The sequence below is a fragment of the Oryctolagus cuniculus genome, chromosome 5, assembly GCF_051225735.1.
Source record: "Oryctolagus cuniculus isolate XC-2025 breed Fujian yellow rabbit chromosome 5, ASM5122573v1, whole genome shotgun sequence".
Lineage (NCBI taxonomy): Eukaryota > Metazoa > Chordata > Mammalia > Lagomorpha > Leporidae > Oryctolagus > Oryctolagus cuniculus.
In genome coordinates this window covers 8210476-8235791 of record NC_142871.1, presented here as the reverse complement: position 1 = coordinate 8235791, position 25316 = coordinate 8210476, and the positions used below count along the sequence as shown (strand labels likewise).

The window sequence follows — 25316 nt, the reverse complement described above, 5'->3', positions numbered from 1 at the left end:
TAATCCCAGTCGGGGCGCCAGATTCTGTCCCGGTTGCCCCTCTTCCAGTCCAGCTCTCTGCTGTGGCCAGGGAGTGCAGTGGAGGATGGCCCAAGTGCTTGGGCCCTGCACCCACATGGGAGACCAGGAGAAGCACCTGGCTCCTGGCTTTGGATCAGTGCGGTGCGCCGGCCGCGGCGGCCATTGGAGGGTGAACCAACGGCAAAGGAAGACCTTTCTCTCTGTCTCTCTCTCTCACTGTCCACTCTGCCTGTCAAAAAATTAAAAAAAATAATAAATTGAGGCCTTGGTTTTCTCTCCGTGGTTAGGATCCTTGTGGGCTTCCCTGCTTGGCTGCCCCCCAGGAAGCCGCTCCCCAGACACAGAAGAGCAAATGTACTATGCGGATTTTTATTATTATTATTATTTTTTAATCTTGGGCCATCCTCTGCTGTTTTCCCAGGTGCATTAGCAAGGAGCTGGCTTGGAAGCAGAGCAGCTGGGATTTGAACCGGTATGGGATGCAGGCAACGATTTAACCTGCTGAGCCACAGCACTGGGCAGAACTTTAAGGCCGTGCAGTGCAGGCGCACAGAGCGTGGCCAGAGTTAATCCTTAGCTTTCTCCCAAGAAAGTAGGGGCAGTAACATCTCCCTTGTCAGCCTGGCAAGCTGAAGCTGCCCGGGAGTTGGGCTGTGGTCTGCGCACCCTGTGTCCCCTCTGAAACTCACTTGATCCCCTCAGGAGACAGGAGGACTTCAAGGGCGATTCAGGCTTGCTCTTCACAAATGGATTAACGGGGTCGTGAGGCTAAAAGATGAATGGGCTATCCCAAGACTGGGTCCAGAGCAAAGCCAGTTTGGCCGAGTCCCTGGCCCGCTCCCTGCCTCTCTCACTCAGCAAACAGCTCATCCCCAGAGATGCCCCTCAACCTTGAACCTGAACTTTGACCCACAGGAGACTACTTCTCTTTAGAACCGACCCAGCCGGTGATGTCGTGTGACTTGCAGCAAAGACCAGACTAAGGCAGGGCTCCAACGCCCGCCACGGCCCCCTGGCCTCCAAGCTGTGTCTTCCCCCCCAGGAACTTCTGCAAGGAGAAGGAAGAGCCCCGGGAAGGTGCTTCGGCAACGCTGCCAGTGACACTGACCCGGAACCGTGCCATCACCTCCGCGGCACCTTCTGCGTCTGCTCCCAACCGAGGGTTCTGCTCTGGGCTGCTGGCCGCAGCCGGGCCACCGAGACTGTTAGGATGAACCAGTGCCAGGTAAACACGCATCGCTGCAAATACCGCTGTAACGAATGTCTGGACAGAGCGCCTGCAGTCCCGGCACCGGGCTGGGGACCCAGTGGCCAGAGTGACCCTGCTGATCCTTCCAGTCCTGCAAAGGCTAGAGGTTGTTGGGGGGAACTCAGCCTACAGTCGTGTGGGACGTGTCCAGCTGGCGCTGGTTTAAGCTGCGGAACTTGTGGTTTCCACTACGTGGAAGGGGAGGGGCTCGTGCACTTTGAGCAGCACCTGGGCCGTCGGTCACGGGGGCTGGGGCTGTGGCGCAGGTCGGCAGGGGCTGGCCCGCTTGCGCTGCTGCCTGCCAGTGTCGGCCCCCTGCCTGCGTCACTGCGACCCCGGGCGGGTCGTTCTGTGTCCCTCTGCCTCTTCTTTCTCACCTCCCCTGCCTCTGAACTTTGAAGCCCCCAGGGCTCGGTTCTCAGATCTCTCTTCCTTGTTAGCGACTCGTACTTCCTAGGCAGGCTCACCCAGCCGCGTGATTTAAAATTCCGCCAGCTTGCACGCAACTCCCGCACCCAGATCCCTGTCCTTCAATCCTCAAACTCCGCACACTCTGCTGGCCTCCTCTGCCACCTGCCTCAGGGTTTCTTCAGCCCACCTACTCCCTGCTCGCCTGCTCCACCTGCACCGGCCCCCCCTCCTGTAAACCCCGCTCGCTCCTCTTCCCAACACATCGCTCATCCATCAGCACAGCACGTTGCATCCGGGCTGCACCAGGCCCTCCTGCGAGCCCACAGCTGGTCCAGGTGCACCAGGCCCTCCTGCTCTCCCCACACCTGGTCCTGGCTGTAGTCGTCTCTCCGCCTGAACTAGTGTAACGCCTCCCGCCTGGCCTGCCTCTCTGCTGTGGCTCCTGGAGGCTAACTTGAACTTCAAGGCCACGATGAAGCTGCTGAGTCCCTGTGGCGGCCCTCACGTCACTCCTTCCCCTAGACCCTCCTGTGATTCCCATCCCTCTCCAAGTAAAAGAACCTCCCCCCGACCGGGGTGGGCCGAGACGCTCACGTCCCACATCAGCGTGCTTGGGTTCGAGGCCCGGCTCCAGCTCCTGGTGCCGGCTCCCTGCGAAGGCTCCTGGGAGACAGCAGAGACGGCCCAGGTGACTTGGTTCCTGCCATCCTGTGGGAGACGTGGAGTACTCTCCTAACTCCTTGTAGGCATCTGGGGAGTGAGCAAACAACGGATCTCTCTCTGTGCCTAGTAAATAAATTATAATTTTTTCAAAAGTCCCATCAACAGCCAGACCCTGGGGGACACGGCCCGGCTCCCTTCCCACACCTGCCTGAGTCTATGCCTTCCCCACACTGCTCTGTTCTGGCCGTTCTGCTGCCAGTTTTAAAATTTTTATTTATTTTCTAAAATATTTATTTTTTAAATATTTATTTATTTGGGTGATAGAGTTAAAGACAGAGAGAGGGAGAGGCAGAAAGGTCTTCTATCCACTGGTTCACTCCCCAAATGGCTGCAGTGGCCAGAGCTGGGCAGATTTGAAGCCAGGAGCTTCCTCCAGGTCTCCCACGCAGGTGCAGGGGCCCAAGGACTTGGGCCATCTTCTACTGCTTTCGTAGGGCACAGCAGGGAGCTGGATCGGAAGTGGAGCAGCCGGGACTCGAACCAGCGACTATATGGGATGCTGGCACTGCAGGTAGAGGCTTAGCCCACTACCCCACGGCGCCGGCCCCTCACGGGCCAATCTGCTTCAGGAGAGTGTGAGAGTTAAAGGCGGAAGTGTCTCCCCGCTGGCCACGAGGCTGCGCACTCCCACAGAGGGGCCTGCGCCGGGCAGCTCTGCAAGGCCCCTGGTCCGCTTCCCTCCTCTCCTGGCCAAGCGTGACCTCCTCAGCGAGCCCTCTCCTCCATTCCCACTGGGTCCTCCAGGGCGCTTTCCATGATCCCAGTCGCCTCAGTTGTTGTGTGCGGTCACTCCTTCAACTGGACGCCTGCCCCCAGCACTGAACTCCAGCAGGCAGGCACCGTGTCCGTTATCCTCAGTGCTGTCCGCTGGGCTCCGGACGGTGCTGGCGCTGAGTGAGTGCCAGTCTGGGGGACCAGGGCTGCCTGGGCAATGACCTCCTAACCAGGCCCGGCCTCCAGGGCAGCTCTGCGCAGCCGGGAGTGGTCGTGAGAGCACTGGTGCCACTCTGCCTCAGGTGAGCTGATGAGGAAAAGGAAGATTCATCTACCCACAAAGAATGGTTTTGGGGAGCATTTGGCCTAGTGGCTAAGATGGCTTCATCCCGTGTCTCGGCACCTGGACTCGAGGCCTGGCCCCACTCCCGACCCTGGGAGGCAGTGGTGACGGCCCAAGGGCAGGGTCCCTGCCACCCATGTGGGAGACCTGGGTTCAGTTCCCCGCTCCCACCTTTGCCTTGGCTCAGCCCAGGCCATTATGGGCATTTGGGAAGCGAACCAGTGGATGTGTGTTCTCCTGTCTCTCAAGTACATAGACAGGTAAATGTTTTATACAACTTCCTGCAGGTCAATTATTTGATGCAGAAGTAGAGAACCTGGTCTGCAAGGATGAAGTTTAGGAAGCAAACACACACACACACAGACACACACACACAGACACACACACAGACACACACACAGACCCTCACACACACACACTCACACACACACTTACACACAGACCCTCACACACAAACACACAGACACAGACACACACACTCACACACAGACACACACACATACAGACACACACTCACACACATACAGACACACACACACACACAGACCCTCACACACAAACACACAGACACAGACACACACAGACTCACACACATACACACACTCATACACACAAACACACACTTACACACACATTCACACACAGACACACACACATACACACACAGACACACATACACACACAGACACACACACACAGTCACACACACAGACACACATACAGACACACACAAACACACAGACACACACTCACACACACACTCACACACATGCACACACACAGACACAGACACAGACACACAGACACAGACACACACACACACAGGCACAGACACACACAGACACACACAGACTCACACACATACAGACACACACTCATACACACACACGGAATACTAACAAACCAAAGAAAGCTGAGGGTTAGAGTTGGAATCAGTGGGGGAGGGGAGCCCCTGCCTTCCTCAGGGGGGTGTAGGGGTGGCTAGCATGTATCAGCAGACTTCAAAACGTTTGTGGGGAATGGAATCAAAAGATAAGTCTATTTGGGGCTGGCGCTGTAGCACAGCAGATTAAAGCCCTGGCCTGAAGCACCGGCATCCCATGTGGGCGCTGGTTCTAGTCCCGGCTGCTCCACTTCCGATCCAGCTCCCTGCTATGGGCTGGGAAAGCAGTAGAAGACGGTCCAAGTCCTTGGGCCCCTGCACCCACGTGGGAGACCCGGAAGAAGCTCCTGGCTCCTGGCTTTGGACTGGCCCAGCTCTGGCCGTTGTGGCCATCTGGGGAGTGAACCAGCAGATGGAAGACCTCTGTCTTCCTCTGTAACTCTTTCTTTCAAATGAATAAAATAAATGTTAAAAAAGATAAGTTTATTTTTGTGCAAAAAAGAGAAGCAAAGTGCAAGCCTGGATTTCCTCAGCCCCTGTTTCCACGAGCCTCTGAAGTCGCTGCCTTCATTTCGTCGCAGCAGAGGCGAGGGCTGTGCAGGGCTTCATTCTGCAATTAGCTGGTGTGAAGGGAACTTTCGGGCTCTTCGTGTTACAGCCTCAAACATTTACCGTTTTCCTTGTCTTGGGACTCGGTCCTGCTGAGTGTCTGCCAGGTGCTTCCCCCCGGGCCGGCCTGTGGGGCTCGGGCAGGGCCACACCTCCCGGGAGGCTCACCATCCTCCATGCCAAGGGCTGGTGAGCGCATCCAGGCACGCCTGGTCTGAGCAGGTGCATGGCTTTGTGGTGGGTGCTGAGACCGAGTAAAACAAGTGCCACTTCGTGGTGGCCGCCGTGTAAAACCTTGGCGTGCTGTTAACCACAGTTCCCCTTGGCACTCCCGCCTGCTCACCACTGCATAGGTCACTTTGTGCATGGAAAAATGACAAGAGCCACGTTGCCCAGATGCGTCCTTTGTCACGGGGTTTTAATGCAAACAGCCCAGTCCCTCTGGCAGGAAAGCAGAGGCAGAGAAGGGGGAGGGGGTGATTTTCAAGATGTCAGGGTTCCGCCCCTCTCGCCCACCGCGTCCACCTCAGCACTGAGCGCAGTGGGTTGCAACACGGAACAAAGGATCCTGGGAGGCAGATGTGGTTCAGTTCCTTCTCTCTTGGTGAGATAGCTAATTTTACCATTGTTAGAGAGCCGTGTATAGTCTATTTTTAATTTTTTTATTTGTTTATCTGAAAGGCATAGAGACGGACAGGGAGATAATAGAGAGAGAGAGAGAGAGAGTTCTTCTACCCACGGGTTCACATCCCAAATGCCTGCAAATAGTCAGGGCCGGGCCGGGCTGAAGCCAGAGGCCCCACACGCCACCTGGGTCTCCCACACCGGTGACAGGGGCCTGAGACCTTGAGCCACCCCCTGCTGCTTGCCACAGTGTACACTTCGCAGGAGCTGGGACACCAACCCCGGGCGCTCTGACCTGCGTGTGGGCACGGCGTCAACCATTCACCAAAGGTTCACCCCGTAGAGTCCATTCAGCATATTTTTTAAAAGGTTTTAAAAGGTTGCGAACCATAGCTGAATCTCAGCTTTTCGTTCCAATCCATCCATTTTCCTGACTTCATTGTCTGTCTGTCTTATCTACAGAAAGGTGCCTGAAGAGCCCCCTGCCCAGGCTTCCTCATGGAGGAGACAAACCCGACCCCCTCGGTGGCCGAGGGGTCCCTGAACGCCTCCGCCCGCGGGAACGGCTCCGGCGAGCCCCCCCGCCCGCACATCCCGGCCGTGCACTGGGTCATCATGAGCGTCTCCCCGCTGGGGTTTGTGGAGAACGGGATCCTGCTCTGGTTCCTCTGCTTCCGGATGCGGAAGAACCCCTTCACCGTGTACATCACCCACCTGTCCATCGCCGACATCTCCCTACTCTTCTGTATCTTCATTCTGTCCATAGACTACGCCCTGGACTACGAGCTCTCCTCGGGGCACCACTACACCATCGTCACGCTGTCGGTCACTTTCCTCTTTGGCTACAACACAGGCCTCTACCTGCTGACGGCCATCAGCGTGGAGAGGTGCCTGTCGGTCCTCTACCCCATCTGGTACCGATGCCACCGGCCCAAGCACCAGTCGGCGTTTGTCTGTGCCCTGCTGTGGGCGCTGTCTTGCTTGGTGACCACCATGGAGTACGTCATGTGCATAGACACGGCGGAAGAGAGCCACTCCCGCAGCCACTGCCGGGCGGTCATCATCTTCATAGCCGTCCTGAGCTTCCTGGTGTTCACTCCACTCATGCTGGTGTCCAGCACCGTCCTGGTGGTGAAGATCCGGAAGAACACGTGGGCGTCCCACTCCTCGAAGCTGTACATCGTCATCATGGTCACCATCATCATCTTCCTCATTTTCGCCATGCCCATGAGACTCCTGTACCTGCTCTACTACGAGTACTGGTCCACGTTCGGGACGCTGCACAACGTTTCTCTCCTGTTCTCCACAATCAACAGCAGTGCCAACCCGTTCATCTACTTCTTCGTGGGCAGCAGCAAGAAGAAGCGGTTCAAGGAGTCCTTAAAAGTTGTTCTGACCAGGGCCTTCAAAGACGAGATGCAACCCAGGCGCCAGGAGGACCGGGGCAATGCCGTGTCCGTGGAAACCGTGGTGTAGGCCTGCGGGGAGAGCTGTGGGCCACGGATAATCTGTCGATCTCCTTGGAGCATGATCCGAGGGCCTCCTAAATGCGGTACCAAATGCATGACTTGGTAATTAACCATGAGATTGTTCTATACTGTACCCGTGAGACGCTGACTACCGATGGGAGCGCTCCCGGGTTGCCCCTTCTGGAAATGCCTACACACGTGTCGAACCTCTGTCGGGTCCGGACTTGGCCGGGCGCTTTGTGTTCTCAGCTCTTCTGGCGACGTCTTACCACGAACCACAGAAACCGCTCCGGCCGGCAGGGGGACGGCTGGGCACAGGAACACGTTGCGGACGGGTTTGCTGGACCTTGAGGATGCAGAACAAGGAGCTGGGAGGGACAAGGGTCTGAGTCGGGGAGACCCCGTTCCTTGCTGTCTGTGTGACCTCAGGCGAGAGGTGCCAGGGCTCATTGGTGCCCCCTAGGACTGTCATGAGGCTGTGAGGACGGGGAAGAGGAGGCTGGCACAGTGTCCGCGCTCAATCAGCTCCAGCCCCTCCTGGCTGCTTTAAATGAAGACAAAACACAGCTTCCTGGTTTGTAAAGCACATGCACACGCACACGCACACACAGCTCTGTCATGTGCAAACATTGTTCTGCGCTTTCCAATGTTGAATATAAATCGAGGGGCGCCCTCCTCTCGCTGGCAGCACGAGCGCGCCCCGTGACGTGGCACCTCAGCATCTCAGGCTGTCAAGACAAACTCGGCCCCGCTGCCGGAGCTGCGTGCGCCTTCCCCTCCCTCTGCGGTGCGGAAGTGCGTGTTGGGAGAGCCTCTGCATACTCATTCCACGCATGGAACTTAACTCACAGAGGCGTGCAGGTGATGGGCGCGTGGAGACCCCCACCGTCCGTGAAGTGGGTTAGGTTGGGGCAGGTGCGCGCCTCCACGCCTCCTTTTCCTGAGACATTCCTCTCTGTCACTCCTGGAAGGGGCTGAGCGGGAGGGGCTCGCGAGCAGGATGTTACCCCGATTCTTCGCTCCCCAGCGCTTGCCTGGCTGGGCTCTGCCTCCTCCTCACCTGCCCTGTCCGGGTTTCAGCTGTGAACCGGTCTTGCCCTGTGGTCTGCACTGCCCAGTCCATGCCCTTCTGCCCTCTCTAGGGGACCCACAGAATGGCCGTGCCTCGTGGGATTCTGCAGAGCGTGAAATGTTCAAGGCCACGCGTGAGCCCACTCGTGCTTCACCGTGTTCTCCGAGAGGACCAGAGCAGCGGCGAGAAGGCTCCCCGTGGCAGCCGCTCCTGCCTCTTCTTCCTTTCTCAGGGAAGTGACTGTAACCAAGGGAGATGGGGAGATGGGGGAAGTGCGCAAGCCTCCCGCTGAGCCGGCCCCGCTGCCAGCCTCGCTCCGCTCCTTGGCGGGTGACGACATATGATTTGAAAACAAGGCAGCTTGCGTTCGGAGCCCAGATGGGGTGTGGGGCGGTGACATTTACAGCGATTCTGTTTTTGGTTGAAAACGGAGCACCCCCATCGGGAAAGAACAGAACTCTGCCCGGAGATCAGAACGACTCCCCCCGCCCCGCGCCCCGCCCCGTGCGCGCTGCGCTCGGGTTGGCGGGAGGGGACCCACTTGCTCCCATCCCGAGGAGAACAGGGACTCGAGCAGGCAAAGACTAACAGCTACAAGGAGCTTGTGCCCAGGGGAAGCAGTGGGCGAAGCCACATTTAGCACCTTCCTGCAGTTAAGGTGGGGAAATTGAGGACGGACATAAAAGTCATGCCGGCCTTGAGAGAGTAACAACTCCTTGCGAGGAGGCAGGGCCCAGAGTCTGGCCGTGCTGTACAACCGAATCCCCAGTCTCTTCCCTACGCTCGTTCCCGAGTGAACAATCAAGTTAAAACGACAAGAAGAGTCAAGTGCATTTGCAAAGGTGGAGAGAAGAGTAGGGAGTGGACACCCTCTGGGCATTTGGACAGTTTGCCCACGTCGTGGCGGATCACCGGTGCTTTCCTGAGAGTCCTCTGGGGCTGGCGAGGTGAGGGCTGGCAGGGCCTGTAGCGTTCCTGATACCCACACGACCTTGTCTGCAAGACGTGCTGCCGTGGACAAGGCAAGCAGAGACCAGAAGGACCCCCAACCCGGTCAGGGGAGACAGAGACGCACAGGAAGCCACCGCCTCTGCCGCACGCAGACTTGTTCGTGGACGTGCTCTCGGGTGCCTGAAGGCAGGTAGGATTTCAAACACTAGGGGCCGGCATTGTGGCGCAGTGGGTTAAGCCACCACCTGTGGTTTCCCACATGAGTGCTGGTTCAAGTCCCGGCTGCTCCACTTCCAATCCCGCTCCTCGCTAGTGCACCTGGGAAGGCAGCAGAAGATGGCCCAAGTGCTTGAGTGGCTATGAGATGTGAGTCCTGGATGGAGCTTTGGGCCCCTGGCTTCAGCGAGTCCCAGCCCTGGCCATTGTGGCCATTTGGGGAGTGAACCAGCAAATGGAAGATCTCCCTGTGTCTATCTGTCTCTCCTACCCCAACCTTTTCTCTCACTCTGCCTTTCAAATAAATAAATATTTAAAAACAAAAAAGACCTAAGGAGGGAGGGCGGAGGATTCCAGGGAGGTGGGGCTTGAGGGTAGGAAGGGACAGGGCAAGTCCAGTGGCTGTGCCCTCTGCTGGTTGGCTGGAGAAATGGCCCCAGGACACGCGGTTGTCCTGAGTGACCAACACCCCCCACCCCTGCTGTGGTCTCTGGTCTCCTGGCCCCACACCCTTTCCGGTTCCTGGAACCTGGGCTCCACGGACTCCACGCCACACTCGCCCTCACCCTGGGCCGCTCGGGGGCCGCCGTCGTCTCTCATCCCCGCCCTCTTGCAGTCAACTCGAGTGCTCCAGTCCCTGCCTCCTTGATGGAGCCCTGGGTCTTGGGGCGACTCCATGCCCATCTCTTCTGGAAGCTCCAGCCCCACGGTCCCGCTGCCCAACTGTGGCCTCCTGACCTTCACGCCCCTCGTTTTCCCACTCCCACTGACCCAACCGCTGCGGCACGCAGACCTCCCGCCCCGTCTGTTGGGCTCGCTCCGTCAATGAGCCTCCTCCTGGTCTCTGTCCTCTGGCGGTCCTGGTCTGGTCGCCCTCTAACCACGGTCCTCTGCTCCTTCGCCCCCTGTTGTGTCCTGCCCTCCGGGGCCAGCTGGCTCCAGTGCAGGCCGGGCGCTGGCCAGACAGTGGCTCCCACCATGCACGGAGCTGGGAGGGCCCGGCCCTCGGGGCCATCTTCATCCACCTTGGACAGCTCTCTCCTCAGACTCTGTCTGGTGCTCATCCCACAGGTCCCCACGGCCACCTCCTCAGAGCTTGCATTTTACACCACCATCCTGAGGCAACGCCCCTCGCAGACGCCCACCATCCATAGGGACCCCAGGCCACAGCCCCCTCCCCCCATCAGATGTCCCCCTCCACCCACCAGCCTCCCAGAATGGGCCTGGCTCCTGCACAACCAACCGACGTCTTTTTGTTTTGTTTTATTTCTTTTTAAAAATGCTTATTTATTTGAAAGTCAGAGTGACAGAGAAAGAAAGAGAGAGGAGAGAGAGAGGGGAGAGAGAGAGAGAGAGATCTCCCATGCACTGGTTCGTCCCCCAAGTGGTCATAATGGCCAGGGCTGGTTAGGAGACAGCCAGAAGCCAGGAACTCCCTCTGGGTCTCCCATGTGGGTGGCAGGGACCTAACCACTTGGGCCATTCTCTGTCGCTTTCCCAGGCGCTGTCTCTCTGCTGGACTGGTTTCCCTGGATACGCACCCAGTGGTGGAGTGTCCACACGCTCATCCTTCATCTCTTCCGCTGGGGCACAAGCTCCCTGGGGACAGGGGCTCAGCTCTGCTCCGTGCTGTGGCCTCAGCACCCAGCAGAGCGCTTGCTCGCCGTGTGCTCTGCTCTCCGGGCTGTGTCTGCTCCACGTGGAAACCATCTCACTAAAGCAAACAATCAAGACCAAAAGCCGTTCCCTGCTCCTGTGGTCCTGCTCGCCTCCGGCCCCACCTCTCTCCCTCCCACCCAGACAACGTCCTAGAAAGGCCCCACTGCGCGGGCCGGCCTTGCTCCATCGCAGTTCAACGCTCACCATCCTGTCCGCTGATTTGCCGCGGGATCGTCCTGCTGAAACTGGCCTGATTAGAAATACCAGTGCCTTCCACTCTGTCAAAGCTGATGAGTGGAGGGTGGACCTTTGGCCAGCTGTCACGACACCTGTGTCCCACCTCCAGATATTGGGGTTCAATGCCTGACCCCAGCTTCCCGCAAGTGCAGAGAGGTAGCTGTGATGGACAGGTGGGAGACCTGGATGGAGTCCCCAGTTCCCAGCCCCCAGCTGTTGTGGACATTAAGGGAATCAATCAGAGGATAGGAGCTGTCTGTCTCTCCACCTTTCAAATAAATAGGAATAGATTTTTTAATCTAATCTTTTTCTATCTATGTCTTTTGTGGCATTAGACACAGTTGTCCATATTCTTCTCGCAAAGTAGCTCTTTCCTTAGATTCTAGTTTGCTGCTTCTCCTCTAGCTCTTGTGTTAGATCCCGGGATATCCTCGGGTACAGTTTGGAATCCCTTCTCCTCCACCCACAAAGGGTGGCCAGTGCCGCGGCTCACTAGGCTAATCCTCCGCCTTGCGGCGCCGGCACACTGGGTTCTAGTCCCGGTCGGGGTGCCGGATTCTGTCCCGGTTGCCCCTCTTCCAGGCCAGCTCTCTGCTGTGGCCAGGGAGTGCAGTGGAGGATGGCCCAAGTGCTTGGGCCCTGCACCCCATGGGAGACCAGGAGAAGCACCTGGCTCCTGACATTGGATCAGTGTGGTGCGCTGGCCGCAGCGGCCATTGGAGGGTGAACCAACGGCAAAGGAAGACCTTTCTCTCTGTCTCTCTCTCTCTCTCACTGTCCACTCTGCCTGTCAAAAAAAAAAAAAAAAAAAAAGAGAGAGAGAGAGAGAAAAGGGCCGTCTCTTCCGTGACCCAGTGGCCGGCCTCTGCTCTCCGAGAACCCTCCCCGGGGTGTGCATAGCTGCCTGCAGCTCGGCGCCAGCCTCAAGTCTACATGTCTGGGGCAGAACTACTTGCTGGGCTCCAATCCCCAAGTGACACTTTTGCCCTACTGCCTGCAAGTGCTTCCAGTGCGACCTGTTCATTCCCCCACCACTGCCCTTTTTCAGCGAAGGACACCCTGGGCCCCCGTCACCCAAGCTATGCCATCCCCTGTGCACAGACCGCGTTTGCCTTTCTAATCCAGCAAGTCCCCTTTGGCTCGGGAGAGCCCGCCGATGACTGAGTCCCTGGGTGGCCACTGCCTGCCCCTCTCTCCTACCCTTTCTCCTGCTGTGTCGCTCCACACGGCAGTGTCTCTCCTCTGTACTCAGGGGGACTTCCTGTTCTCCTGGCTAGCCCACTCCAGCTGCCTCACGGCCTGCCCAGTGCAGCCCACTTCCCCAGCCGCCCTTCCCCCACCCCAGCCAATCCTGTACCATCAGCGTCAGTCCAGGCCGAGCGAGCACGGACTTCCCGGAGGCAGGAGGGCGAGGGGTGGTGGACAGCATCACTGGCCTAGACGAGGCTGCGCTGACCCGGGTTGTGGTTCCTCTGCAGGCCACACCGTATGCGCTGAGCCACAGTGCGTCCCACCCCCGTGCCCAGCGGAGGTGGGGCTGCCGCAGTCAGCTGCCTCCGGGGGGTTGTTTCAGGAGCCTATGGGACATGACTTGGGGCCCCTGCAATTTTACCAGAAAAATAATTCCTTTGGGTTAAACTTCGCCTTTTTACTCGACCCCTTCTAAAACTGTACGTGAACCGTAGGTGCGGCGGGTAACACAGCAAATCCTATGTGATTTTTCCGTGTTTGTTCTCATAGAGGACAGGATACGCGGGTGTCCAGGCTGCTGAGGCTGGGTGGGGAGTGGGCAGTGGGGGTGAAGAAAGGAGGAAGTGGGAGCGATGAGGTTCTTGGTCCTTTGGCTCCACGTATTAATTTGAGACGGGGAGAGGGAGAGAAAGAGACAGGGGCCAGGGATTCCAGGCTGAAGCCTGGAACCAGAGACCAGTCCAGGTCTCGCATGTGGGTGTCAGGGAGCCACTGCCTCCCAGGATCTGTGTTAGCAGGAGGCTGGAGTCAGGAGCTGGGGCCAGGAGTCGCACACAGGCCCTCCGATGTGAACGTGGGGGCCCTAACCAGCAGCGGCTGAACCACCAGGCCTAGTGCTCATGTTGTATTTCCTCTTTGTAGCCAGCGTCTGACTCTCTAACATTACACGGTTGTATGGGGAAGACATTTCCATGATATCGAAGCACTAATTAACAAATACACATCACTTTGAAAATTGGTTCCCAGGCCAGCTTTGTGGTACAGAGGGCTAAGCACCGGCTTCTACCATCGGAACACAAGTGTGAGTCCGGCTGCTCTGCTTCTGGCCCATCTCCCTGCTAATGCACCTGGGAAAGCAGAGGAAGACGGCCCCAGTGCTTGGACCCCTGCAGCCATGTGGGAGCCCAGAGGGAGTTCTGGGCTCCTGGCATCAGCCTGGCCCTGCCCCAGTCATTGTGGCCATTTGGGGAGCAAATCAGATGACAGACCTCTCTCCTCTCTCTCTCTCTCTCTCTCTCTCTGTCACTCTGAATTTAAAGTAAAATAAATAAATAAAATGAATCTGTTTAGTTGAGACTCAGCCTAGAGCCAAAAGTAGTTTCAGTATACAGTATACATTACTGAATGACACAATAGTTGGCAAATATACTTGTAATATGGTTCAGTACCTGCACACACACACTGGCCCTGACTGAACTATTAAACTGACAAACCATTCCATCAGCCCAGTGAATTCCTTCCAAAGACTTAGAATATATGGATTTCTTTTTTTAAAAAGATTTATTTATTTACTTGAAAGTCAGAGTCACACAGAGAGAAAAGGAGAGGCAGAGAGAGGGAGAGAGAAAGGAGAGAGAGAGAGAGAGAGAGAGGTCTTCCATCTGCTGGTTCACTCCCCAGCTGGCCATAAAGGCTGGAGCTGAGCCGGAAGCCAGGAGCCAGGAGCTTCTTCCGGGTCTCCCACGTGGGTGCAGGGGCCCAAGCACTCGGGCCATCTTCTACTGCTTTCCCAGGCCACAGCTGGAGCTGAATTGGAAGTGGAACAGCCAGGACTCAAACTGGCACCCATATGGGATGCCGGCACTGCAGGTGGTAGCTTTACCCACTACACCACAGCGCTGGACCCAGAATATATGGATTTCTTACAGGCCCTCATTTCTACTCCAGATGAGAAAGTTAAGTAATGGATCAGTAATATAACTTTCATACATCAAGGTTAATTTTTTTTTATTTTTTTTTTTATTTTTGACAGGCAGAGTGGACAGTGAAGAGAGAGACAGAGAGAGAAAGGTCTTCCTTTGCCGTTGGTTCACCCTCCAATGGCCGCCGCTGCAGCCGGCGCACCGCGCTGATCCGATGGCAGGAGCCAGGATCCAGGTGCTTTTCCTGGTCTCCCATGGGGTGCAGGGCCCAAGCACCTGGGCCATCCTCCACTGCACTCCCTGGCCACAGCAGAGAGCTGGCCTGGAAGAGGGGCAACCGGGACAGAATCCGGCACCCCAACCGGGACTAGAACCCGGTGTGCCGGCGCCGCAAGGTGGAGGATTAGCCTATTGAGCCACGGCGCCGGCCCAAGGTTAATTTTTTTTAAAAATTATTTATTTCTTTGAGAAGCAGAGTGACACACACATGGAGGGGGTGGGGCAGAGAAAAAGGGTGGTGGCCAGAGCTGGGTTGATCTGAAGCCAGGAGCCAGGAGCTTCTTCTGGGTCTCCCACGTGGGTACAGGGGCCCAAGCACTTGGACCATCTTCCACTGCTTTCCCAGGCCAGCTGGGTTGGAAGAGGAGCAGCCGGGACACAAACCAGTGCCCATGTGGGATGCTGGCACTGCAGGTGGAGGCCTAGCCCAGCATGCCACAGTGCTGGCCCCAAGGTCAAATTTTGTTTCCATGTCAAACATTAGGACAGACATCACCAAAACCATATATGTTTCTTTTCTTACCTTTCAAAGTTGACTTATATAAATATTAGTGAGCCGTTAGGATTTTCCACACAAAACGCATTGGGTGATCCATTGAAGACAATGTTCCTGCAGCTCCACTTCCTGCTGCCACAGATGGGCCCCGCGTTGGCCTTCACGTTGCTGGCCACAGATGGGCCCCGCGTTGGCCTTCACGTTGCTGTTCATTCGGACTCTGAGACAGTTGGCTCGGAAGTCAAGCAGTGCCAAGCACGTCATGGCTTTCAATATATCTCTGATAACTTTAATTATTAGCAAGTTGGGGCCTTTTTGCTTTACACACCCAGAAAAATCGCACCCAACGTTTGTCAGCAAGCAATAAGACACTGCAGCTACCAAAGGCCCAAGGCAGGGTGGCCCGTCAGCGTTCTTCCACCTGCGGCCTCCAGGCTGCGCTGCTGAGCTGAGTCTCCCAGCCACCCCCGGGGCCGCGCCCACCACCCTCGCCCCTGCGGGTTTCCTTGCTGTCTTTGCTGTCTGGTTTGCAGCTCTTTGCCCCACCTCTGAGACGTCTCCTGATACAGGGTCTCCCCCTTGTGTGTCATCGCAAGCCAATCTAAATAAAAGCTCATTTTGTGCTACTGAAAAAAAAAGAAAAAGCAACATCGACAAGGTATTTCCATCGCTCAAAGCTGCGGGGCGAGTTGCGCCCGTCACTTGCTGGGATCCCTGCGCAGCTACATTCATGTTGACCACGGCAGCCCTGACAGCGTCCCTGGGGTGGGCTGGGCAGTCCAGCAAGATGGAGCACCCACAGTGCTCTGGGATAAGGCAGGAGCTGGGCAGCTTGGAGCCGGAGGTACCCGCAAGCCACCACCCACCTACTTGTCAATCAAACTGCCCCTTCCTGGGCAGACCCTTTCTCTCTGCTGAGCAGGTGCCTTCTCCCCACGTCTGCTCTCCACCCCACTTCTCCTCACCTGCGCTCGTGTGTGCGTGTTCACTTTCTCACCTTTCAAATGCACTCTGTCACTTTGCGCACCTCCTATGTGCCCGTGCTTAGAATGCTTTTCTAGTAAGAAGGCGATGACCTGGAATAGAAAATTCGCAATTCCTTCCCGCACTTGAACATGGCTGGGGGCAGGCTCAGTCACCCTACCAGGTCCCTGGGATTTCCCAGGACAACGGTGACTGTTCGGAGAAGAAATGCCCGAGAAGGAGGCTCATCCAAGAAGCCAAAAACCAAGTCTCGAGTTCTCATGGGGTTAAAATTACAACCAGCTTTGGTTAAGGCCAAAGAACAAGAACTTTTTCCACCATCTCAGTTTCACTTTTTTTTCAGGATTTATGACGAGACTTTGGACCTCACTTTACTAAGATCCCATTTGCCGAAGCCGCTCACGCACGGATAAGGAGCCCTCTCGCTCTCCCTGTTTTAAATGTGCACATGTGGACAACAACACACAGGGCGGTTGTCAAAGCGGATTCAAAGTGAATTAGCGAAATCACCCGGCGCAAAGCGAACGATTCCAAATGCAGGAGACAAGCGCGAGGCACGGATGAGGCGTTCTGAGCTGAAGGTGCCGAGGCTTGTAGGATGCCGCTCCCAGGAACGCCCGCTCTACGTGAGGCCTTAGTTTCGGGCTGGCAGGTCATCTCCAGCAATGTTCGTGGATGCATTGCCCCCAAAGGCGGTGGGCTAGGTTTCGGACTCTGCTAATCACCCAGGTAGGCAACACTCGTTGGATTGCCAGCTCCCCCAGCCTCCACGTCCCGTAACTCCTGAATTTACTGATCCTGGCCATCCTGGCGCATCAGCGGACGCTGCTGGGAGCGGGTGGTTGTGCAGAGCAGTCTGAGGTCACCCACCTGTCCCCTCCCCCGCTGGATTCCTGGAGGGAAGGCGAGTTGCACTAACATCCCTCCACGGTGCCTCTCGCCAGCCCTAGGCTGGAACGGCAGAGCCCGTCCTGGGGGAACAGCGGGAGGCAGGAGTGGCCGCCTGACCGTCCACGCAGCAGCCTCGGCTCCCCTCCATACCTGTGTGACTGGAGACTCCGTTGCAGGTCCCGAGACCAGGCTTTGGTGCGAGTCCTTTCTCTGGGCGTCTCGGGGAGAATGGGAGGGGGCAGAGTGCCGGCACCCGCAAGGCAGGAAGCCCACAGCGGGGAGCAGAGGAGCTCGGGCGCCCCCAGCGGCGCCCACCCCAGCAGCGCCCTTGCCTCCCACTCCTCCCCGGGAGGGGTCACCCCCTTGGCGTTAGCTTCCAGCCCTTTCAGGCCGGGCACCTTAAGGCAGAGCACACAGAGAGCTTTGGGCAGTAGTGGTCGCCTGCGGTGACCTCAGGGTGGCTTCAGGGTGGCCCACAGCGTCTGCTGCCATGTGACAAAAGTGGCCCCCACAGGGGTGGGCGTGTGGTGCACCTGTTACGCCTGCGTCCTAAACCTGAGTGCCTGGGTTCGGGTCCCTGCTCCATTTCAGGTTCCAGCTTCTTGCTAATGGAAACCCTGGAAGGGCTGGGGCCCTGCCATTCGCTTGGGAGAGCCGGACTGAAGGCCTCCTGGCTTAGCCTGGCCTGGTCCTGGCTGTTATGACATCTGGGGAGTGAAGGAAGCAGCAGATGGGAGGTTTCTCTTTGTCTCTGCCTTTCAAAAATAGGAAATAAATATTAAAAAAAAAAACCAAAGGAGCTGTGCCAAACAACGCGGGTGGAAACTGTGGAGTGTCAGCCAGAAGCGAGTTCTGCCGAGCGGGTTTTCGGCCTGGCAGTTAGGACGCCCGCGTCCCGCGGCAGAGCCCCCGCCTTTGCTGCCAACCCCAGCTCCCGGCTCCAGCTTCCTGACAATGCAGACTCCAGGGGGCGGCCATAGTGGCTCCGCTCACTGGATCCCCGCCACCCATGGAGGAGGCTGGGTTGAGCTCCTGGCTCCTGGTTTGGCCCCAGTGTTTGTGGGCGTTTGTGGGATGGATCAGAGGATGGGAGCTCTCGCTGTCCCTCTCTGTCTCAAATAACTAAAACATAACTTTTCAATTATTCCTGGAGGATATCAAGCAAATTCAAATAAACCAGGTGCAAAAGGACAAGTACTGTCTGGCTCCAGGAGCATGAGGTGCGTGGAGTCGACCAGAAGTAGACGAGTGGCTGGCAGGGGGTGGGGACCGGGAGGGGGACCAGGTGTTCCCTGGGTACAGAGTTTCTGTCTGGGGAGACGGCAAGTTCCACGGATGTTTGCACAGCGACGTGCCTGGGGTTCACCCTACTGCACCGTACACTTAGAATGGTTAAGACCATAGCCTTTATGTCACATTCATCTCACCGTGATGACGTAATGATCATGCGTGCAAGGAGGCGTGTTCCCGGGGTGCATGTCAGCCCCGGGCCCAGCGATCAGCACCAAGCAAGGCTGGTGGTAGAAGGAAGGGAGACAGCTCCCTGCACCCCTCCAGCAAGCGGCGTGTAGGCACCCGGCAAACACGAGGCCCTTCTCAGTGCTGCGGGCCACACGGCCTGCGTCACCGTCACCCAGCTCGGCGGCTGCTGCGAGACCCAGCCACACGCGGTACCCGGATGAAGGCAGACGGCTGTGCGCCGGCCAGGCCTTACTCACTGAATTGCATATAATTTTCGCATGTCATAAAATGTTCTTTCCTTTAGCCATTTAAACGTGTGAAGCAGAGCCGGCTTCCAAGCTGCACAGAGCCAGGCAGCAGCCAGACTTGGCTGTGCGACTTCGCTGCCTCTAACCCGGCATGTTTCCGGAACTGCTTTTCCAGAATTTTCCTCAAGGCGTCCGCAGCACACGCACTGGACAATCCTGGCCTCAGCGGTGGCACACGCGCATTATGTCCCAGCGGATCTCACTTTGCAATAGGACCAGCAGGCGTCCCGCCTCTAACCTGACGAATGAGCTTGGCACGAGGTTGACAAATTCTGTTTTCGGTACATCACAGGTGACATAGAAAATGGGAGAGAGGTTTTCCGTGGTAGATAAGTTGGCTGCAGAACAACACGGGGACACTGCGTCCACTCGCACCACACCGTGTTCTCTGGGTTCAGAGGACGTGACCGGAATTTTTCAGGGCTCGGGGAAGCAATGTTCACGCAGAGGAATTTGTGTTGGGTTTTTAGAAGATAGCGTGCAGACTTGGCCGGCGCCGCGGCTCACTAGGCTAATCCTCCGCCTAGCGGCGCCGGCACACCGGGTTCTAGTCCCAGTCGGGGCGCCGGATTCTGTCCCGGTTGCCCCTCTTCCAGGCCAGCTCTCTGCTGTGGCCCAGGAGTGCAGTGGAGGATGGCCCAGGTGCTTGGGCCCTGCACCCCGTGGGAGACCAGGAAAAGCACCTGGCTCCTGGCTCCTGCCGTCGGATCAGCGCGGTGCGGCAGCCGCAGCGCGCCGGCCGTGGCGGCCATTGGAGGGTGAACCAACGGCAAAGGAAGACCTTTCTCTCTGTCTCTCTCTCTCACTGTCCACTCTGCCTGTCAAAACAAAACAAAACAAAACAAAACAAAAAAAACAACAACAACAAAAAAAGAAGATAGCGTGCAGACTGAATGAACTCAAACCCGGAGCATCCCTAGTACTGTCAGCAGCTACAAGCTCTGCCCTGCTGTCCTGGGGAGCTGCACCCCGATTGTGCGATCAGGGTTTCGGAAGCCCAATTGCAAGTGTTGCACTCACACTGGTTTCTTGCCTTTGCAATGATTCGCAGGCTCAAAGCTCTCCTAAGGCACTGAGAGTGAAGGGGCGTGTAACGGAGATGGTGAAAGTCTCCCAGGCTCCTCCACTCTGCCTGAAAGCGGTTGGAGGAGCAGGGGTTGGGGGAGCCTACTTTGTCTCTCTCTCTCTCCTTCCAAGGGGCGAGGACAGAGAGTCCGGGCTCAGTGACGGGGCCACGAAGCCAGCAAGGCCAAGACAAGGGCGTGTTTAGCACCCGGCAATCCTGCCTTTCGCCTCTGCAGACTGAGGACTAGGGTTTTTCCCAGCTGACTCCAGCCTGGAGCCCTCTTGGTTCAGATGTGCGAGGTAGAAAAAGCTGCAGTGCTTGTCCGTGGGTCTGGCGGGCCGGGGACTGCCCCAGAGGAAGGAGGGCTGCTCAGCCACTCCACCCCCACCCTCACCCCCACCCCCACTGCAGCCGCCCTCCCACCTCCCCACTCCCCGGTGGGCCCTGCAGACTGCCGGGTCTGGAAGCTTGTGCCCCGCAGCGAGATGGCATCAGGAGGGGGCCCTTGGGGAACCGGCGAGGTTGGAGAGGGGAGCCTCAGGACTGGGGCAAGTGTCCTCAGAAAAGTGGTGCCTCCCGCCCCCCGGGGCGGCTCTCGGCTCCTGGGTCTTGATTCGCCAGCTTCCGGGACCGGGAGAAACAAATTCTTCCTGTCGATGGTGTTCTGTTAAAATGGCCATAACAGGGGCCGGCGCTGTGGCTCACTTGGTTAATCCTCTGCCTGCAGCGCTGGCATCCTATATGGGCGCCGGGTTCTGGTCCCGGTTGCTCCTCTTCCAGTCCAGCTCTCTGCTGTGGCCCAGGAAGGCAGTGGAGGATGGCCCAAGTGTTTGGGCTCCTGCACCCGCATGGGAGACCAGGAGGCAGCACCTGGCTCCTGGCTTCAGATGGGTGTAGTTCCGGCCGTGGCAGCCATTTAGGGGGTGAACCAATGGAAGGAAGACCTTCTCTCTGTCTCTCTCTCATTGTCTAACTCTGCCTGTCTAATAAAAAAAAATGGCCCAAACAGACGGAGACACTGGCTGTCAGTCATTTTCCTTCCTGGTCACACGGTTGGGTGACCTGAGACGCCTGGGCAGTGCCTGTGGAGGTGGATCCACATGGAGGGTTGCAGAGACATCAGTGCACCCTGGGCCCGGCACACACCGGCCTCGCCCCGGGGGGGAGTAGGGCAGCAGCACCCAGGCCATCGCTCTGATCACAAGTGATGACCCCAGGCTGCCCATTAAACCTGGCCTGAGTTCTCCCAGGAAAGGGACGGGTAGGGGAGGCGAGGGCCTTGCCAACTTGCCATTGCTGACACAGCACGTGCTGCCCCTGGAGCCTGGGCTGTGGCCACCAGGACGACATCCTGGTTGCTTTCTGTCCATGGGCGTCAGCGTGGGTGGCAATGTTGTGTTTACCACTGCAATCCTGGCTTCCATGGGACTGGGAGAGGGAGCACCTGTCCCTTTCCCTGCCTCGCGGGAGCGGGGCCCCATATTCCACAGACCAGAGACGGTATCCACTCTGATCCATGGCCGTGGCTTCCCAGCCCTCCACACACGTTCCTTTCCCCACTTCCCTGTTTCTCATGTATTGCTTCTTTTTTTATTTTTAAAGATTTATTTTCTTTACTTGAAAGGCAGAGTGACAGAGAGAGAGAGAGAGAGAGAGAGATATCTTTCATCTGCTGGTTTATTCCCCAAATGCCTGCAACAGCTGGGGTTGATCCAGGCCAAAGTTGTCAGGTCTCCTACATGGGTGGCAGGAGCCCAAGCACTTAAGCCACTCTGCTGCTTTCCCAGGGGCATCAGCGGGAGCTGGATCAAAAGTGGATGGGGGGGGCGGCGCTGTGGCATAGCAGGTAGTCACTGCCTGCAGTGTCGCCATCCTGTGTAGGCGGTGGTTCGGGTCCCAGCTGCTCCACTTCTGATCCAGCTCTCTGCTGGGGCCTGGGAAGGCAGTAGAAGATGGCCTGAGTGCTTGGCCCCTGCACCTGCATGGGAGACTGGGAGGAGGCTCCTGGCTGCGGATTGGCACAGCTCCACCCATTGCAGCCATCTGGGGATTAGCAGAGGATGGAAGACCTCTCTCTCTCTGTGGCTCTGACTTTCAATAAATAAATCAGGGGCTGAAGCTGTGGTATAGCGGGTGAGGCTGCTGCCTGGGACTGCAAATCCCATATGGGCACCGGTTCAAGTCCTGGCTGCTCTACTACCAATCCAGCTCCCTACTAATGGCCTGGGAAAAGCAGCAGAGGATGGCCCAACTGCTTGGGCCCCTGCACCCATGTGAGAGACCCAGAAGAAGCTCCTGGCTCCTGGCTTTCTCCTGGCCCAGCCCTGGCCACTGTGGCCATCAGGGGAGTGAACCAGCTGATGGACGACCTCTTGCTCTCTCACTCTCTCCCTCTCGGTAACTCTCACTTCCAAGTAAGTAAAGTGAGTTTTAGGGGAAAAAAGAAGTGGCCTGGCTGGACCGGAACTGGTGCTCTGACGGGGACGCTGGTGCCACAGGCAGCAGCTTCATCCTTGCAGCCCAGCGCTGGCCCTGGTGCCGCCCTCTCCCCCTCTCCCCCCTCCCCCTCTCTCCCTCTCCCCAGTGAGAGATGGTTCCAGCGATGGCGTCCACACCAGGTCCAGGATGTCTGTGCATTGCCCACCACGTTCCCTCCTTTTCCTTGCCCTGGGGTCTTCTCTAGAAGAGAGAGGGGCCACCCGATAGAAAACTCTATAGACAACTAGACAACAGAGCAGCAAATTCATGCCATCTGGGCGATCGGTCCACGAAAATTCAGACATTTTCTGTCCAGTTCGGATTCCGCTGGCCATCCATCTGCACACCTCCCAGGGAAGCTCTGTGGCACCTGTTTTGCATGATCTGTATGGGAACAAGTTGACGACAAGGCGTAAAGTGTTATGTAATGGCAGGCTGTCTGAACTTGTCCGAGGCCGTGACTTACCAAGACTCGAAGGGGACAAGAATCCTTACTATTTACAGTCTTGGGGGGCTTTAAGGTTAGCGTGGAGTGGACCCTCCAAACCTGTTACCCAGAGGCCCCAATGCATGACACAGGCATCTTAGCCACCAGGCTGCTGCACTGTGCCTAGGGCTTCACACGCGTATCTGACACCGCAGCCAGGCGCCCAGCGTTGGGGCACCGCCGGTCAAGTTGCTGCTTGCGATGCCAGCATCCCATATCCAAGAGCCAGTTTGAGTCCCGGCTGCCGTGCTCCTGATGCAGCTCCTGGCTAACGTGCCTGGGAAAGCAGTGGAGGATGGCCCAAGTGCTTGGGCCCCTGCAGCCATGCGGGAGATCAGCACGAAGTTCCAGCTCCTGGCTATTGCAGCCATCTGGGAAATGAACCAGTGGATGGAGTTAGACAGTGAGAGAGAGAGAGAGAGAGAGAGAGAGAGAGAGGTCTTCCTTCTGTTGGTTCACCCCCCAAATGGCTGCTACAGCCCGCGCACTGTGCTGATCCGAAGCCAGGAGCCAGGTGCTTCTTCTGGTCTCCCATGGGGTGCAGGGCCCAAGGACTTGGACCATCCTCCACTGCACTCCCAGGCCACAGCAGAGAGCTGGCCCGGAAGAGGGGCAATCGGGACAGAATCCAGTGCCCCAACTGGGACTAGAACCCGGGGTGCCGGCGCCACAGGCAGAGGATTAGCCTAGTGAGCCGTGGCGCCGGCCTAAACAAACAATCTTTAAAAATTAACAGATAACAACGTTGTGAGTGCGTGCTACCCACCTCTTATAGACGGGTGCCCTAGGACCGGCTCAGGACGAGAAGCAGAGCCCAGCCTCCACGTGGCTGACAAGACTCTGGGGAAAGACTAAGGTGCTCCTGGCTCAGTATCCGTCAGAGGCTCAAGCAGCCGGAGTTTGGCCACCAGGGAAGCGGCATCCCGGAGTTCTGGCTCCTCCCTCCTCCAGCCCAGATGCTTCGACTGGCTGTGTTGTGGTTCAACTTCGAGGAGAAAGGGAAGTGGGGCTGCGCCAATGTTCTCATTTCAGGCTTCGCAAAGGCTCTGCACACTGAGCTGGGCAAGCAGGAGAGCCCGGGGTGGCTACCTTGGCCTGGGGCCCAGCGCTGTTTCTGGGGGGGATCTAGAAACTCTTGGGGGGTCATTCTCAGCGGGTGGTTGTTCCTCCTGAATACGGGGCTGGGGTCCTGCGCCTCGAGGGGAGCAGATGACACATGGGTCCCAGAGCACAGGAGAGCGAGGACAGCTGGGCCGGCGGTGGGAAGGGGGCTCTCAGCACCTCGGGCAGACGCAGGAGACGCCGCCGCCTGCGAAAGCAGAGGGCTCCAGGGCAGGACAAGACGGCAGGACAAGCTTAACAACGAACGCCTCCAAATTCCGGGCGAGAGGGAGTTAGGCGATAATTAGCAGGGCAAGCGTGGGTGCTTTAGCGCCCCGCCCACTCCTGTTTTGGAGCCCCTTCCTTTTCAGGCTGGTCCAGGCTGGGCCCGCCCCCACCTTTATCCTCGGCAGCAAGTGTCCACAGCCTCTTCTGTGGCAGGCAGCTGAATAAATGAAGAATGCTTTTACATTAAAAAGTGATAATAATGACTATTAACACACACTTTCTCCCCTTCTGTGTGCCCCACTTGGTGCCTGCATTTGAAAGCTCCCGGGGCTGGCGCCGTGGCTCACTTGGTTAATTCTCTACCTGCGGCACCAGCATCCCATGTTGGAGCTCAGGTTCGAGTCCCGGCTGCTCCACTTCCCATCCAGCTCCCCGCCAGTGCGCGTGGGGCAGTAGCAGAGGACGGCCCACATGCGTGGGCCCCTGACACTCCTGGGAGAGATCTGGATGCAGGTTCAGGCTCCTGGTTTCGTTCTGGTTCGGCTCCAGTTGTTGCGACCGTTTGGGGAATAAACCAGCAGGCGGAAGATGCTCTCTTCCTCTCTCCCCCTCATCACTCTACTTTCTAAAATAAAGAAATGAATCTTTAAAAAAAGAGACAATTATGCTGAGTGAAATAAGCCAATTCCAAAGGGACAAATACAACTTGTTCTCCTTGATAGGTGACAACTAACTGAGCACAAAAAGGAAACCTGTTAAAGTGAAATGAACACTATGAGAAATGGTGACTTGATCAGCCCTCACCCTGACGGTTGATGAGCAACTTAATATGTTATCCCTCTCAGTATTTTGTTTGTTTGTTCTACTTAATACTTTTGGTTGAACACTGTAATCAATACACAATTATTCTTAAGTGCTGAAACTTAACTGAAAAGTGATCACTGTTAAATATAAGAGTGGGAATAAGAGAGGGAAGAGATGTGCAATTTGGGACATGCTCAAGCTGACTTACCTCAAACAGTAGAGTTAGAAACATACCAGGGGATTCCAATTCAATCCCATCAAGGTGGCATGTACCAATGCCATCTCACTAGTCCCAGTGATCAATTTCTGTTCACAATTGATCATAATGATAGGACTAAGAACCAAAGGGATCACATAAACAAGAATAGTGTCTGCAAATACTAGCTGATAGAATAAAAAAGGGAGAGAATGATCCAACATGGGAAGGGGGATACACAGC

The 25316-nt window shown here is 56.9% G+C and overlaps 1 protein-coding gene across 2 annotated transcripts; it reads left to right on the top strand.

Annotated features, from left to right (window-relative positions):
• Positions 1-1107: 1107 nt before the first annotated feature.
• MAS1 (MAS1 proto-oncogene, G protein-coupled receptor) lies at positions 1108-25057 on the top strand. 2 transcript variants are annotated; one of them, XR_016233574.1, is made up of 3 exons: positions 1108-1246; positions 6040-9259; positions 16397-25057. XR_016233574.1 is itself a non-coding variant. In XM_089332503.1 (2 exons), exon 2 carries the CDS (start codon positions 6076-6078, stop codon positions 7051-7053), a length of 978 nt encoding a protein of 325 aa, XP_089188629.1. In that variant the 5' UTR covers positions 1108-1246; positions 6040-6075; the 3' UTR covers positions 7054-11972. The 2 variants fall into 2 exon arrangements, 1 of the variants encoding a protein (XP_089188629.1); XM_089332503.1 differs by lacking the exon at positions 16397-25057 and having other exon boundaries at positions 6040-11972.
• Positions 25058-25316: the final 259 nt, after the last annotated feature.

What these genes read in the sequence shown, in the direction of transcription:
- MAS1 (XM_089332503.1), top strand. Translation starts at nt 6,076, where the DNA reads ATGGAGGAGACAAACCCGACCCCCTCGGTGGCCGAGGGGTCCCTGAAC.